The 13110-nt window shown below is 40.1% G+C and overlaps 1 protein-coding gene across 1 annotated transcript in view; it reads right to left on the bottom strand.

The window, feature by feature from the left end:
- LOC107285714 (cAMP-specific 3',5'-cyclic phosphodiesterase 4B) overlaps positions 1-12486 on the bottom strand; it is a 51653-nt gene extending 39167 nt beyond the window's left edge. Inside the window, exons 1-5 of the mRNA XM_029283734.1 lie at positions 12425-12486; positions 9451-9487; positions 8598-8671; positions 6938-6987; positions 3976-4088 (exon numbers count right to left, since the gene is read on the bottom strand). Of these exons, the coding sequence (XP_029139567.1) occupies positions 3976-4088; positions 6938-6987; positions 8598-8671; positions 9451-9487; positions 12425-12471 (321 nt within the window). The 5' untranslated portion in view covers positions 12472-12486. The remainder of the gene's footprint in view (positions 1-3975; positions 4089-6937; positions 6988-8597; positions 8672-9450; positions 9488-12424) is intronic.
- Positions 12487-13110: the final 624 nt, after the last annotated feature.

The following is a 13110-nucleotide window of genomic DNA, read 5'->3' as shown; positions in this document are numbered from 1 at the left end:
GTGTGTGTGTGTGTGTGTGTGTGTGTGTCTGTCTCTCTCTCTCTGCTTGTGTATATGTGTGTGTGAGAGAGAGTGTGAATGCACACTTCTCTCACTGCAGCAATGGGTGGATGGGATATGATGTCAGGTGGTGATGAGGGAGAGAGGGAGAGAGAGAGAAGAAAGGGTGTGGAAATGAGGGAGGGAAGGGGAGGGGCAGGAGAGAGGAGTTGGTTAAAGGCACACAGAAGCAAGAGCTGACCAAAGAAGGAGGAGGCGAACAAATGAACGGCACAGCACGGGGAAGCGAGAAGAGCCAGGGGGAGGGCCGCTCTGCAAGGATCTAAATTAGCCAGATTTTAAAACTCAGGACCTCCAGAGGTCAGAACAATTGTAGGACTCTAGCCTCCTCCCCGCAACCCCCCACAGACAGTGACTTAGGTCCCCCATCTTCTTGCCCCAAGGAGGAAATGGATGGACACCAGACATAGATTTAATGTTCTGGGCAGCTGCCTCAGCCAGGCATTGCTTATTGCCAGAACTGGGAATGGAAGCAAGGCGATGAACAGACCGGAAGGCAAGAAGCCATGTCTCTCCCACCCCCAACTCTGCAACCAAAGTGGGAATGGCATGGATCTGAGCAAAAGGCAAGGGTTTCTTGCAGGGCACTAATGCCTCTGCTTATCAATTCTGACCAAGAGCCACCAGATCAACCATTAGAAGTATTATGTCCAGGTCTGGCATGGAAAGACATAACTCTAATGATTTCATGCTGGAGCAATGAAGACAAGATCATAGGAAGAAGCTAAGAATCTCTGTCCAAACTATGAATGTGAGGAAGTCACAGAAGTGAGGATTGCAGCCTAATAAGTACGCACATATTATATTTACCTAAGCACTGTGCTGTCAGCATTTAGTTATATTCTTCCTATATATCTATGCCGTGAATACCAGCTGGTCTGACCAGCTATTGATTTGGAATTTGTTTCTCAGAAGTATACAGTGATAACTTTTTTTTAACCAAGAAGAAACTGCCGCAGCATGGAAAGAGTATTATATGCTGTCCTTTCTTTGAAAACAACTGGTGTTACTCAATAAAACAAGAGTCGAAAGAATTTCGCACCCAGTGGGGCCAATGTCTGATCTAGATGGTTACATCTGGTGTGCAGTAGATGCATTTCAGTATCCTGCATATAAATACTTACTGCCCTATTACACATGTACCACAAGGACCCTTCTAGCGGCTAGCCCATCAAAGAACCACATGGCTAACAGGAAGTAGCTTTTGCATTTAAACAATGCTGACAGCAAAAGGAACCACCTGCCATCAACTGCCTTTCTGCATCCTGACGTCAGTTCCATGATTGCAACATGGCAACCTGAACATCAGAGACCACAGAGGTAGGACATGACGCCCTTCAACAGGATATGCTACTCTCTCATTGTGCAGATTCAGATTGTGGTGCACCTCCTTCCATCGTCCCAATGCCTATCTTATTCGGATTTTACACAACAAATCTGTAACTTGATTGCCTGCTCCCATTGAGCAAAAGTGGGCAAAGGGCACTCCTTACACCAGGAACATCACAAGAGAACAAAATCCAGATACACTACCCTAAAATTTTATTCAGATTCTTCTTGCATCCCAACCTGTTTCCCCTATTGCTATGGCTGGCCTGGCCACATGTCTTTTTCTCACTTGCTTAATATGAAGCAATTTCTACTTATTTAATATACTTATTTTTTATCAACATAAATATGCCAACAGGAATAAAATGCTGGTTCTCTCAAACACAGGCATGAATCTGTGTAGGGAGGCAGGAAATTAAACTTATTTTATCTTATAGGTTTTTATAAGAGCCATAGAGGTGCAGTGGTTAAAATGCAGAATTGAAGGCTAACTTTGCCCACTGCCTGGAGTTTCATACTGACCGGCTCAAGGTTGACTCAGCCTTCTGAGGTCGATAAAATGAGGACCCAGATTGTTGGGGGCAATATGCTGACTCTGTAAACCGCTCAGAGAATGCTGTAAAACACTGTGCAGTGGTATATAAGTCTAAGTATTATTGCTATTGCTATTTTATCTAACTTCTTAATAACAGACACTGCAAATTTACAAAAAAGATACCAGAAATAATGTTCTGATTGAAGAGCCATGTGTTAATAATGTGGGTGATAATTGAAAAGTAAACATCTTGTTTTGCACTGCCTCTTTGATACCTTTTTGATATTGGACATCAAGTAGGGAGGAAGCGTTGGAAACAGGAACAGCATTTTGGGAAGGTTTTTTTTTAAAAAAAAAAAAACTGCATGAAAGCTGTGTAGAAGCTTTCCAAAGATTCATGAGCCTTATTCCTAACAAATTCCCATATTCCCCAAAAGCATGAACAAGAAGTCTGGAGTTTCAATCTCAATATACTGGGAAAGATCCAAGCTGGAAAAGGGGGAAGCAGATATTTTAAAAAATAATGCCCCAGCAAAGAAACCATTTAATGACAGATGTAGAGGATACAGAGAAAATCTCAAAGAAGCTATGTAGCTATTATAAAAATATCAGCTTAGCTCAGAAAGACAAGAGCAGGTGAGGAAGAAACACAAGAATGGCCTGTCTTAATTCTGTTTAGTATAAGAGGAAGGAAAAGACAAACTCTGTCAGACTTTTAAGAATATATTATTATAGCTTGATAATGTTCTACTATTTCTTGTGATGTCCGTTTCCTGACCTACTCTACCCTGAAGGGCTGGCAGCAGAGTGGGATATTTAATGCCAAGTTATGTTAATTTATCATTTATAAAGAAAAGCTAACATCCTACTGCATTTGTTAGGTCTGTCTGAGACTTGCTGGCAGGCATCCCTGTTGCCTGGATGGAGTGCCAATACAGTAAGAGTTCACTTAAATCTGTTTAAACTAGGCTAGTAACAAGTTAAAGGCAGCAAACACCTTCTGGGGTAACTTATTTAACTTCAAGATTAAACTAAATCCAAAATAAACATGGTCTTCTAGTTCTTTTTTCCCCCAGAAGAAAAACAAATTGCTTCAGAGTAAGTGACAACATACTTCACAACAGGGTTAGTAACGTCTTTTATACATTAGGACTATGAATCTTCTCCAGGTAAAGGGTGCTGTCCTTGGACCTTGAACAATTTACTAATGACCAAAAAGAGAATGCTGACAGGACAAAATATAACTTTATTTAATTCACTTTCATTAAAAAATGAATTAATGTGCAATATCATTAAAATTTTACATTTCTGTGGCCACTGTTCATCCACTTTAAACCATCTTACAAGTCCTCAGAGAGACATCTGGAAAGATTTTCTTGAAAAATAGTGGTAATTTCCAGTAGATGAACCAACAGTGCCTATTAACTTTACTTAAGAGTATGAATTTTTATCCACGAACTCCATTTTCAGTTGATAAAGAACAAATCACTATACTTCTGTAACTCCTGAATTCAAGACAATCAGATCCTATAAATGTTTTTGGAAACAACAGTGAGGGGACGAAAGTGCTATTACACTTTCAGACAAATATCTTTTGTATTTCCCCATCTTCCTGATGGTCAGGCTGTGAGCATGTCACAGCTTACATAGCTAAAATAAACCATCCAAGCACAACATCAACAAGTTTATGGAAATTTTGAGAGTGTAAGCAAATGTTTGGAGTGGAAACCGACCCTCCAAGATGTGACTACATAAAGTGACTGATTACTGGAGAACAGAGCATAAAATAAAGTTAAAGGGGCTGAAACATTTCAAAGGACGATATTGGTAAGCAGGCATTCCATGTTGCAATATTTTGGCTTTGTAACACAAATATGATGCATGCTATATATAATATATGCTATAATATATAGAATACAACTATGATAGAGAAGACAAATATTGGCTGTATACATTTCAAAGTTGACAGATGTTAGGGTGGAGCTAATAACAGGTAAAATATTGACCTTGTCCTGGACGCCATGGTGCATCTGCTGAGCACTCTTCCTTACCTTGTTAGATGCCATCTCACTGACAGAGCGATAGGTCTGAATGGCCTCTAATTGGTCAAGACACCAATCTAGTTCCTCCAAGGTCTCTCTGGCTAGTTGTTGGTATGTCTCTTCTGCAGATGAAGTGGGAAAAGAAATCAAAGTTTAGGTTCAAGTGATCTTTCAGGCATTTCCGAAAGTAGTGAATGCCCCCCTCTATAATCTTCCACTCAGTCTCCCAGTTAAAAGCATATGAAGATCAATATTCATTGAGATGATTCAAGCTAACTAGATAATCATGCCCAGAAGATCAATTTTAGAATAGAAGGAAGGAAGACAATAGTCTCAAAGCCATCCAGCATGCCTGTGACCAACCAATTATCTAAGGTAACTCACCAGGGCCCGATAGGTTTTCTATTTTTGCAACTTTCTTTAGGTTGCAAAAGCACACAGGGAAAGGTGAGTAACAATTGAAATACATGTCAGTATACAAACACTGCAATCAGTCACAGGTGGTGCATGTCTAGTTTAAGAACAATACATCTGGAACTGGAATTGAACTTCTGCACTCAGGACTTTAGGATTGGCTCAAAACAATTTGCTTCCTGAGACAGAGCAGCAAATGGCACATCATGCTGTCTTTAATCAAGATGCAAGTTATTTTGGCACTTCCGATTCCACAAGCACGTCTTCCCAGCCATAAACTAGAGCAGTGATGGCGAACCTTTTAAAGACCGAGTGCCCAAACTGCAACCCAAAACCCACTATCTTGGGGATAGCCTTGTTACATTCTGCTACCTGCTTATAGCAGGTGAAATGTGCTTACAGGAGAAATATGCTGAAATCCACATATATGACCTGTTTCATTGGCAGCAACTAGAAGAGGATCCTGGCAAATAGGAGAAACAGAACTGAATTCTATTGTACCAAGGACAAAACAATAATTAAGAGGTGTGATATAGTTTGACAACTTTCCCTTATTTGCCTCTAAAACTATCCCTCCCAATACACATGGCTCATCTTCTGTAGGTAGAGTAGATTATGGGACAGTTTATTCTCTATAAGAGGAAGGCGAGGAGGAGGAGGAGGAGGAGATGAAGAAGAAGAAGAAGAAGAAGAAGAAGAAGAAGAAGAAGAAGAAGAAGAAGAAGAAGAAGAAGAAGAAGAAGAAGAAGAAGAAGAAGAAGAAGAAGAAGAAGAAGAAGAAGAAGAAGAAGAAGAAGAAGAAGAAGAAGAAGAAGAAGAAGAGATGATGATGATGATGATGATGATGATGATGATACCCAGAGGGAACTGAAATCTTTTCCTGCTTCTGTCCCATTATATCTCTAGACCGCTGAAAATCCACACAGAAGCTTCCGTACAGTTTTAATTGTCAACTGCAAGTATTCTCTATGGCCTATTTAATAATCCTGATGAAAGCTTCCATTTACATACAAATTAAAAACAAAATGAATCTCGGAAGCACATTAGTTGCCACAATCAATAAATTGGCATATTCTAGCACAGCACAGTATTGTCAACCTATCAGTTTCTGATCCATTCAAAGTAGCCCTTTTCAACTATCATACATGCATCAAACATGGTCAGAGCTCAGATCACAACTTATTTGCATCTATTAACAATTCATATGATTGCATATAGATATAAGCAGACACACACATATCTTGCCACAATTCCAGCAATTGAAGAATTAACTGAAGGTTTCTTAACACGGCATATATTATATACTGTATACTTGCTGCATTTACATCTGTATTTCTTGTGAAGGACCAAGCTAGTTGTCCCTCTAAACCTGCATTTTCTGCATCCTAGACAGCAGTAATTTGTGGTCAGTGTTATCTCCTGGCATTAATATCAGGCAGGTGGTGATGCAGGTTTTCTGAAGTTGACTCTTTTTCATTTCACCATTCACATTATCACTCATCAGACTGGGGCTGAGCAAGCTGTAGCTTTATTGATGTTTAATTTTACCTCTCATCATCCCAATCAGCATGGACTATGATCAGCAAGGATGGGAATTGTAGTCCTACCACATCTAGAGTGCAAAGTGTTCTCTCCACTTTTGAAGTATGTCTTTCCCACAGCAGATCTTCAAAGGTGGCACTGATTATAGGATTCTACAGTTGTAGGAGCTCTCATATGGCTTTGGTCAATTTTGGGATGTGGGGCACTCCTCAAATGTCATAACTGGATAATGCTACTTTACTGGGAAGGTTCCCTTTCATTTAAACCCTTTGATTTAAACAACACATAAGTCTTAAGGACAGATTCCTGTGGAGGCAAGAACTTGAAGAGCTATCAAAGTGTTTCAATCTTCCTCAAAGAAAGATAAATTGGGTTGAGTTTTCCTGTTTTGACACATCTCCAGAGGAAAAGGGAATGTCACATTTAAAAATGCATGCTATCCAAAGTATAAAACCAGAGGGATGAATACTGATGCACAGTTTATTCTATAAGGAAGCTGTACATAAGAGTGTGTGCTTGGCCTTGCCAAGAGGTTCCCATGCTTGAGAGAGAATTCTGAAGAGTTCCCTAATTAATATGGATATAGCCTGTCCATAGACCCTCCTACACAAGCAGCAATGAACTGAACACAAGATTGGTGTTCCTGTGAAGAACCTATGTCCTTTACCAGCACTTTTGCAGAACCCTTGCTTAGAGCCCTCAGGTTCTTATTTCCTCCAAACCTGATGTCAGAGTGAGCTGTCTTAACTTGCCTCGAAGTAAGATCCACATTGGTACGCAATGCATTCAATCGTGTTTGCTTTTCCCCAGAGGAAGATGATGTAGACCCATCCAAAGCAATAATCTTTCAGAGAGTGGAAGTTTCTGGGACATTTTCAATACATTTCAATAGGTACATTTTGTACTTGTTAAGGTTTTTCATGCTGAAATCCAATGCCAGTCTGCAAGATTGATTGTGTGTGCTCTCTTGTCTGAATCAGAATTTTCTTGGTCATAGAAAACAAAATAGCATTACCTGAGAGTGTGGCTTTGCAAACAGCTGGCTGATTGCCCAAGGGAGATCTCCTAAGAGAGCAAAAAATAGGAAAAAGGTCAGCATCTGCCTTGCTACACAAAACATAAAAGGAGTTAAAGCATCTTCTTCTGCTCACTCTGTTCAACAAGATACCCCTTTAACATGCTTGCAGGTAACGACTGCTTTCTTGATTATTTATTATTTATTTTTATTTGTTAAATTTATTTGCCACCCATCTCACCACAGGGCTACTCTGGACAGTATATTATATATTATATACCACAGCACCAAGTTTGTATTCTAGAAATTATTGCTATAAGGTGGAAATATAGGAGTCTTTAAACATGGAACTGGGGCAACCTCTTTTCTATGAACCCTTGAGAAATTAAGGTTCTTCCCTTGGTTCTCTTACCTCTAAGGAACAGCAATTGCATTCAACTTTTAAATATAGGAAGTTTCAAGCTACGCATTTGACACAGAATTTAGGCTCTATGTAGGGTCAAGAAGAAATGGAGCCCATCAGATATTGTTGAATTCTGACTCATAAAACCCTAATAATGGTCATACTGGCTGAGGCTGATGGGTGTTACAGGCCAACAATATCTAGAGACCTGGAGTTTCTCCTTGGACCGGCCCCTTCTAGTATCATAGTATTGTGAACGTTCAAATGAAGCTGTGTTCCATTCTTGTCGTGTGTTCTAAAGTTCTGAATTCTGTCTCTGGCATTGATTAGTCAGTGACAGGAGTTTGACAAATGAGAGTGAATTGAAAAGAAAGGAACGAATGAGTGCAATCATACTCAATATTACAGGATTTTTTTCTATTTCATAAATATGTTGACATCTGTTGTCTAGCTAGCAAAGGTTACAATTATGCTGATTTCAGAAAAAAAGGTATAATAAACTATTATTTTTCATGAATAACTAAACAGCCAGAAACGTCTGGTCCACTAGCAGATGTTGCTGGAGTGCAACTCCAGCCATCCTTGAACACCATCCATTCTGTCTGGGGATAACAAAGACTCCAAAGCTTTCTGGAGTCCATATGTTGCCATGTGTTTAAAAGAATACATGTGAAATACATTTTTGAATACTTGTCTATTAAAGCATTAAATTAAAAATATCCAGCAATGGCAAGAAGTCACTTTAGTACTATATTGGATACGGAGGGAAGCAACTTCTACCCCTTTCCGATAAGGTCACATATGAATATTAAAACAAAAGCCTTGTCGGCATTATCCAGGGATCTAGATGGTCCAACCATCTTTTTCCAGTCCTAGGTTGGAGGTGCTTAGAGAAAACCTGACAAGCAACAGCCAACTCTCACTGGCTTTTTGCCCTTCAGGAACTGATATTCAGAGGAACACAATCCTTGTACCCGAGGAGTTTATTTAGCTACTGCAATGAAAGATGCATACAATCTCCCATTCCAGTAGCTCTTTATTAGCTATGTGGACCAAGAAAACTGAGTATTATTTGCTCAAATCAAATGCAGCAGATTCTGGGGAATGTGGAAGAATCTGAAATTTTGCACATGAGTATCTAGGTCCTCTAAAAGCTGCTTATCCAATAGATTTGAAGGCCTGATATCTATAGCATGACTTCATAAAAGATCAAGAAGTCACCAATAGTTTAGCTCCCCAGCTTTGATGGACACTTACTTATTGGATGTTGGTGTAGGAACATTTGCCAGGATGGAAAAATTATTACGTACGCTCCTCAAGCTTGCCAGGACCTGTAGAAAGTACATGGAACAAGAGTGTTAGATAATAATTAAAAAGTATCAAAGTGAAGGAGTCTTCCTCCACTTAAAGAATTAGGGGCTTTAAAGGGAAGATGGAGACTTGGGCCAAGACCCAAGTGGGTCTAATGTAACACAAAAAGAATTAACTTCCTTTTCCATTCTTCCAACAGAGAAAAGCTCTAGATTTCTCTAAATGATCTGAGGCTCAGTACATTTTTCATCAATAGAGGCAATGAAAAAAGAAAACTTGGCCATGCTGATTGGTGCCTGATAGAAATACGAAGGATGCCATCAGTGTAATGGTCTGCAACTCTTTTCATCTACAGATATACCGCTGCTGAGAAGTTTGTTTTAAGGAATGTGGTTAGCTTCTAATAAAAGTGGCTTATTCAGTCACAGTCCAATATGAAATGAAAGATCTACTGTAATCTAGTAAGCTTTATGAACAATTCTGAAATTAAGAAAAATAATCAAGACCAATCAAAACCCACCATAATGTACAAGAGTTTGCATACTACAAATTAAGGCTGATTCAAAGTTTGAACAAGGTCTCATTCCTTCTAGGAAGGAAGGAAGATTCTTTTGAAGAGAAGGAGGGAGGGAAGGCCGATACATGGAAAAAGAACATATTCTTGGCCATTGACTTCTCTCTACTTGGTTGCTAAACTTCTGAAGAAAAACTCTAGACAACTTAGAAGTATTTTGTGGGATTTTTAGTAGAATCCTCCCAGTTGTGACCAGGAGATTTGTCTCAGGGGCTTGAGCCATACCTGGGCAAATGGTGTCACTATTAGGTCTTCAGCATGCCTGTAAAGGAGAAAAATGACAGATCTGTATTACTTTGGAGGGAGGGAACAGAACCTAAAGCTAAATGAGGACAGAGGAAGCCCAAGTCCTCACTTAACCAGACAATTATTTTACCACATGATTGTTTTGAAGACAAAATGGGAAGAGGAGAGTGAAAAGTATAAGCACACTGCCATCAACTTCTATAGGAAAAAAATAGGATAGAGATGGGAAGAAATAAAGAAATAATAACTAAACCCACAACCTCCCATAAACTGAGCTACACATCTTTCCTGGTAGGAGACTTGAATAATGCTCAGAGGAAATACTATACAGTAGGTCATTTTTCTTAACCAGACAAGTCCACTTTTGAGCCTTGAAACCATAAGAAAAGTCAATCAAAATGGTCCTTAAAGCAATCCCAGCCTACATACTGAATACCACTACTAACTTTTTTTCCCTGAAGTGCATCATTTAAACCTTAGTTGCTGTGTTCCTTTAAACTCTCTACATTTTGCACAATACGGAGGAAAAGATTGTTTGATAGTAAAGTCTGGAGGAATCACATCAAGGATTTTGAAATAATCTGTTCCACAGGGAAGCACCTTGTAAAAACTTGCTTCAGAGCTAACTAGATTTATCCACCCACCAAGTGTCCTTTATTATTCTCTCTCTCCAAAGCCTTTGGCAGGAGCAAGACTTTGCTGGTGAAGATGTTCCTGTGGGGGTCAAAGCCTATGCTAAAATGGGGGGAGGGGATCTGGTACTGAGAGCAGTAAAGTAGTTGGGACCACATAACTTGCAAGGTTGGGCCAAGGAGGCTCTGAGGCTTACAAAAGAGAGACTCGTGAGTTGCAGTTTGCTTATCTCTATAATATCAGAACAGTTTTTCTGCCACCCAAGGCAACTTTGGGTCTTCCTTTCCTGAACCTCCATTCCAGACAGTCCATAAGAGTGCAAAGGTAATTTTGCATTATTAGCTCCTTGCATATGGGCAAGTCAATCAATCCATCCTTCAGAATAGAGCTGTAAGGGACCTTAGAGGTCTTCTAGTCCAGCTTCCTGCTCAAGCAGGAGACCCTATACATTTCAGATAGGTGGCTGTCCAGTCTCTTCTTAAAAGCCTCCAGTGATGAAGCACTCACAACCTCTGAAGGCAAGCTGTTCCACTGGTGAATTGTCCTCCCTGTTAGGAACTTTCTGCTTAATGCCAGGTTGCTTCTCTTTTTGATTAGTTTCCATCCATTGTTTTTTGTCCTGCCTTCTGGTGCTTTGGAGAATAATTTGACCCCCTCCTCTTGGTGGCAGCCCCTCAAATACTGGAATACTGCTATCACGTCCCCCCAGTCTTTCTTTTCTCTAGATTAGCCAAACCCAAATCCTGCAGCCATTCTTCATATGTTTTAGTCCCCAGGCTTTTAGATGTTTTATTTCCCCCCCTTATTTTATCCCCTTTTCTTTTCTATTCATTTACTGTTTCTGGTTCCCCCCCCCCTAGATAAAGACCCATTACACTTGGCAGGGATAGAAAAGTTCCGGTCCTCCTCCTTTAACTCTGAGAGTATCTTCCTAACTCTTTCATTTAATATCTAACAGAGAAGGGGATGGAGTCACCCCTATTTTTCCAATATTTTGCCCTACTCCCTGCTATTCCAAAAGCAATTTCTCAGAAGGTAAGGAATGGCTCCACCCTACCCAAACCAGAATTTGCATTCTAGACATAGGTCACTTCCTACCCACTGCATCTAGATGACTGTTTCTGAACCACAGCAACATTAAGATGTATAAATGTATACACTGTACAATGTGTAATTCTTGGAACTTCCTCAGCTAGCATGCTGGATGGAGAAATTTTGGGAACTGAAGTCCACACATCTTAAAGTTGCTGAGACTGAGAAACAATGATCTGGAGAATGTATGGTAACTTTATTATGGAAGCATCTCAATACTTTTGCCATACTTTCATGGACTTAAATGTTGCAAGGGATATAGCAGCAATGTAAAGTTACATGAGATTAATAAAATATCTGGGCCTCTCTCTTTTTTGGCGTTTGGATAGTGTGTGTGGACATTATGTAAAACAATATTGTTAAATTGAGTGGTGATATAACACAGCTATTTTTCATGGTATCTTTGTAAAACGCATACAATGAGCAGTGAGCAAAATAAATAGGAAGGATGGATGGAAGGAAGGAAGGAAGGAAGGAAGGAAGGAAGGAAGGAAGGAAGGAAGGAAGGAAGGAAGGAAGGAAGGAAGGAAGGAAGGAAGGTCAGCCACCATTTTTTTTATTTTGCTTCTAAATTCCCGCATCACTATCTAAGGGTCCTAGATGATCCCTGACAGAAAGGGCTAAGAAAACTCATGCAAAAAGTGAGCTTTGCTCCCCTTTTCAATTGTGCTGCAGGCAACAGCTTTTTTACTTTATGTTGCAGAATTTGGTGAACTTTGCGACTGCAAAATTAGGCTGCAGTGTTGAGAACAGACCTTTTTGCAAAGAGCGTTATCTCTGCTCAGAAGAGAAAACGTAGTTCCTCTGCGACTACCAATAACTGCTTGTCCCAACACTGAATCATCTTCAACTCAGCCCTGGGCCACCTGACTATTCACTAGGGCCCTCCATAATTCAGTTGTTCAGGCACAGTGAGACTCAAATAAGCAGCTCTATGTCTTAAGAGGCCACATGTCTGCACCCACTCAGGACTGCTAGCTAACACAGGGAAGGGCTAGAGTCACAAGAGGCCTATAACCTCCCAATCTATGGCTGATTCCTGGTCTTCCTTTGGTTCAGGGAGCTTGTCACTGAGAAAGGGGATGTGATAAGATGACTGGCTTTCAACCACCTGTCACCCATGGCACCCGTGTGCTTTCCAGCCCTGGGCATTTAAGAGAACTGAGGCCTTTATCTGATTGTTCTACGTTCTCCATGAAATCCCACTGAATAAAGAAGAGGGACTTACGCTTCACTGGCAATGGAGGAGTTGCGTGACATGGTCTTTGGCGACATGTCGTAGTCACTGTCTGAGCGATACAGGAAGGACTCACGCCTTTGGCTCTGCGGAAAGCTGGGGTGAAGCACCAATCCAGGGCTGGCCTGGGAATCCAGGGGGCTGCGACCTGGAGATGGGCCATTTTCCACTTCGAAGCTGCCAGAGGAAAAAAGAAACATGTCAAGGAATTCAAGAATGTTGCTCACCTAATATTAAAATACTGTATTAAAAATACAGAACCTCTAGAATATTAATGTGGGAAGAATAACCAACTCAAAGAGCGTTCAGCAGCTCTGTTCAGCATCCATTCTTACTTACACACCTGTTTTGCATACTGGGCTAACTCATGGATTACTTAAATATGGTTTATTGATTAAACCATAATTAGCAGGATTCAAAGATTATATTAAGATATAAGCATGTTTAATAAACTATAAATGACAACATGCTAAGCACAGAAATCACAGTATGTGTTAAATAGTTACACAGGAAATCTTGTACAATACTTGGGTCAAGTCCTTTTTTTTTAAGCAGCTCATAAACATAAACAGTTTAATACAGATTATCTTCTAGAATCCTCTGTAAGATAAACCTACACCAGTTGGATTAAAAAAGGTATATTGTTCCCCACTCTTTGCACATCTAATGATTTAACA

The sequence above is a fragment of the Protobothrops mucrosquamatus genome, unplaced genomic scaffold (assembly GCF_001527695.2).
Source record: "Protobothrops mucrosquamatus isolate PMUCROS unplaced genomic scaffold, P.Mucros_1.0 scaffold205, whole genome shotgun sequence".
Taxonomy (NCBI): domain Eukaryota; kingdom Metazoa; phylum Chordata; class Lepidosauria; order Squamata; family Viperidae; genus Protobothrops; species Protobothrops mucrosquamatus.
The sequence above is the reverse complement of the archived record's forward strand: the minus strand, read 5'-3'. Positions and strand labels throughout refer to the sequence as shown.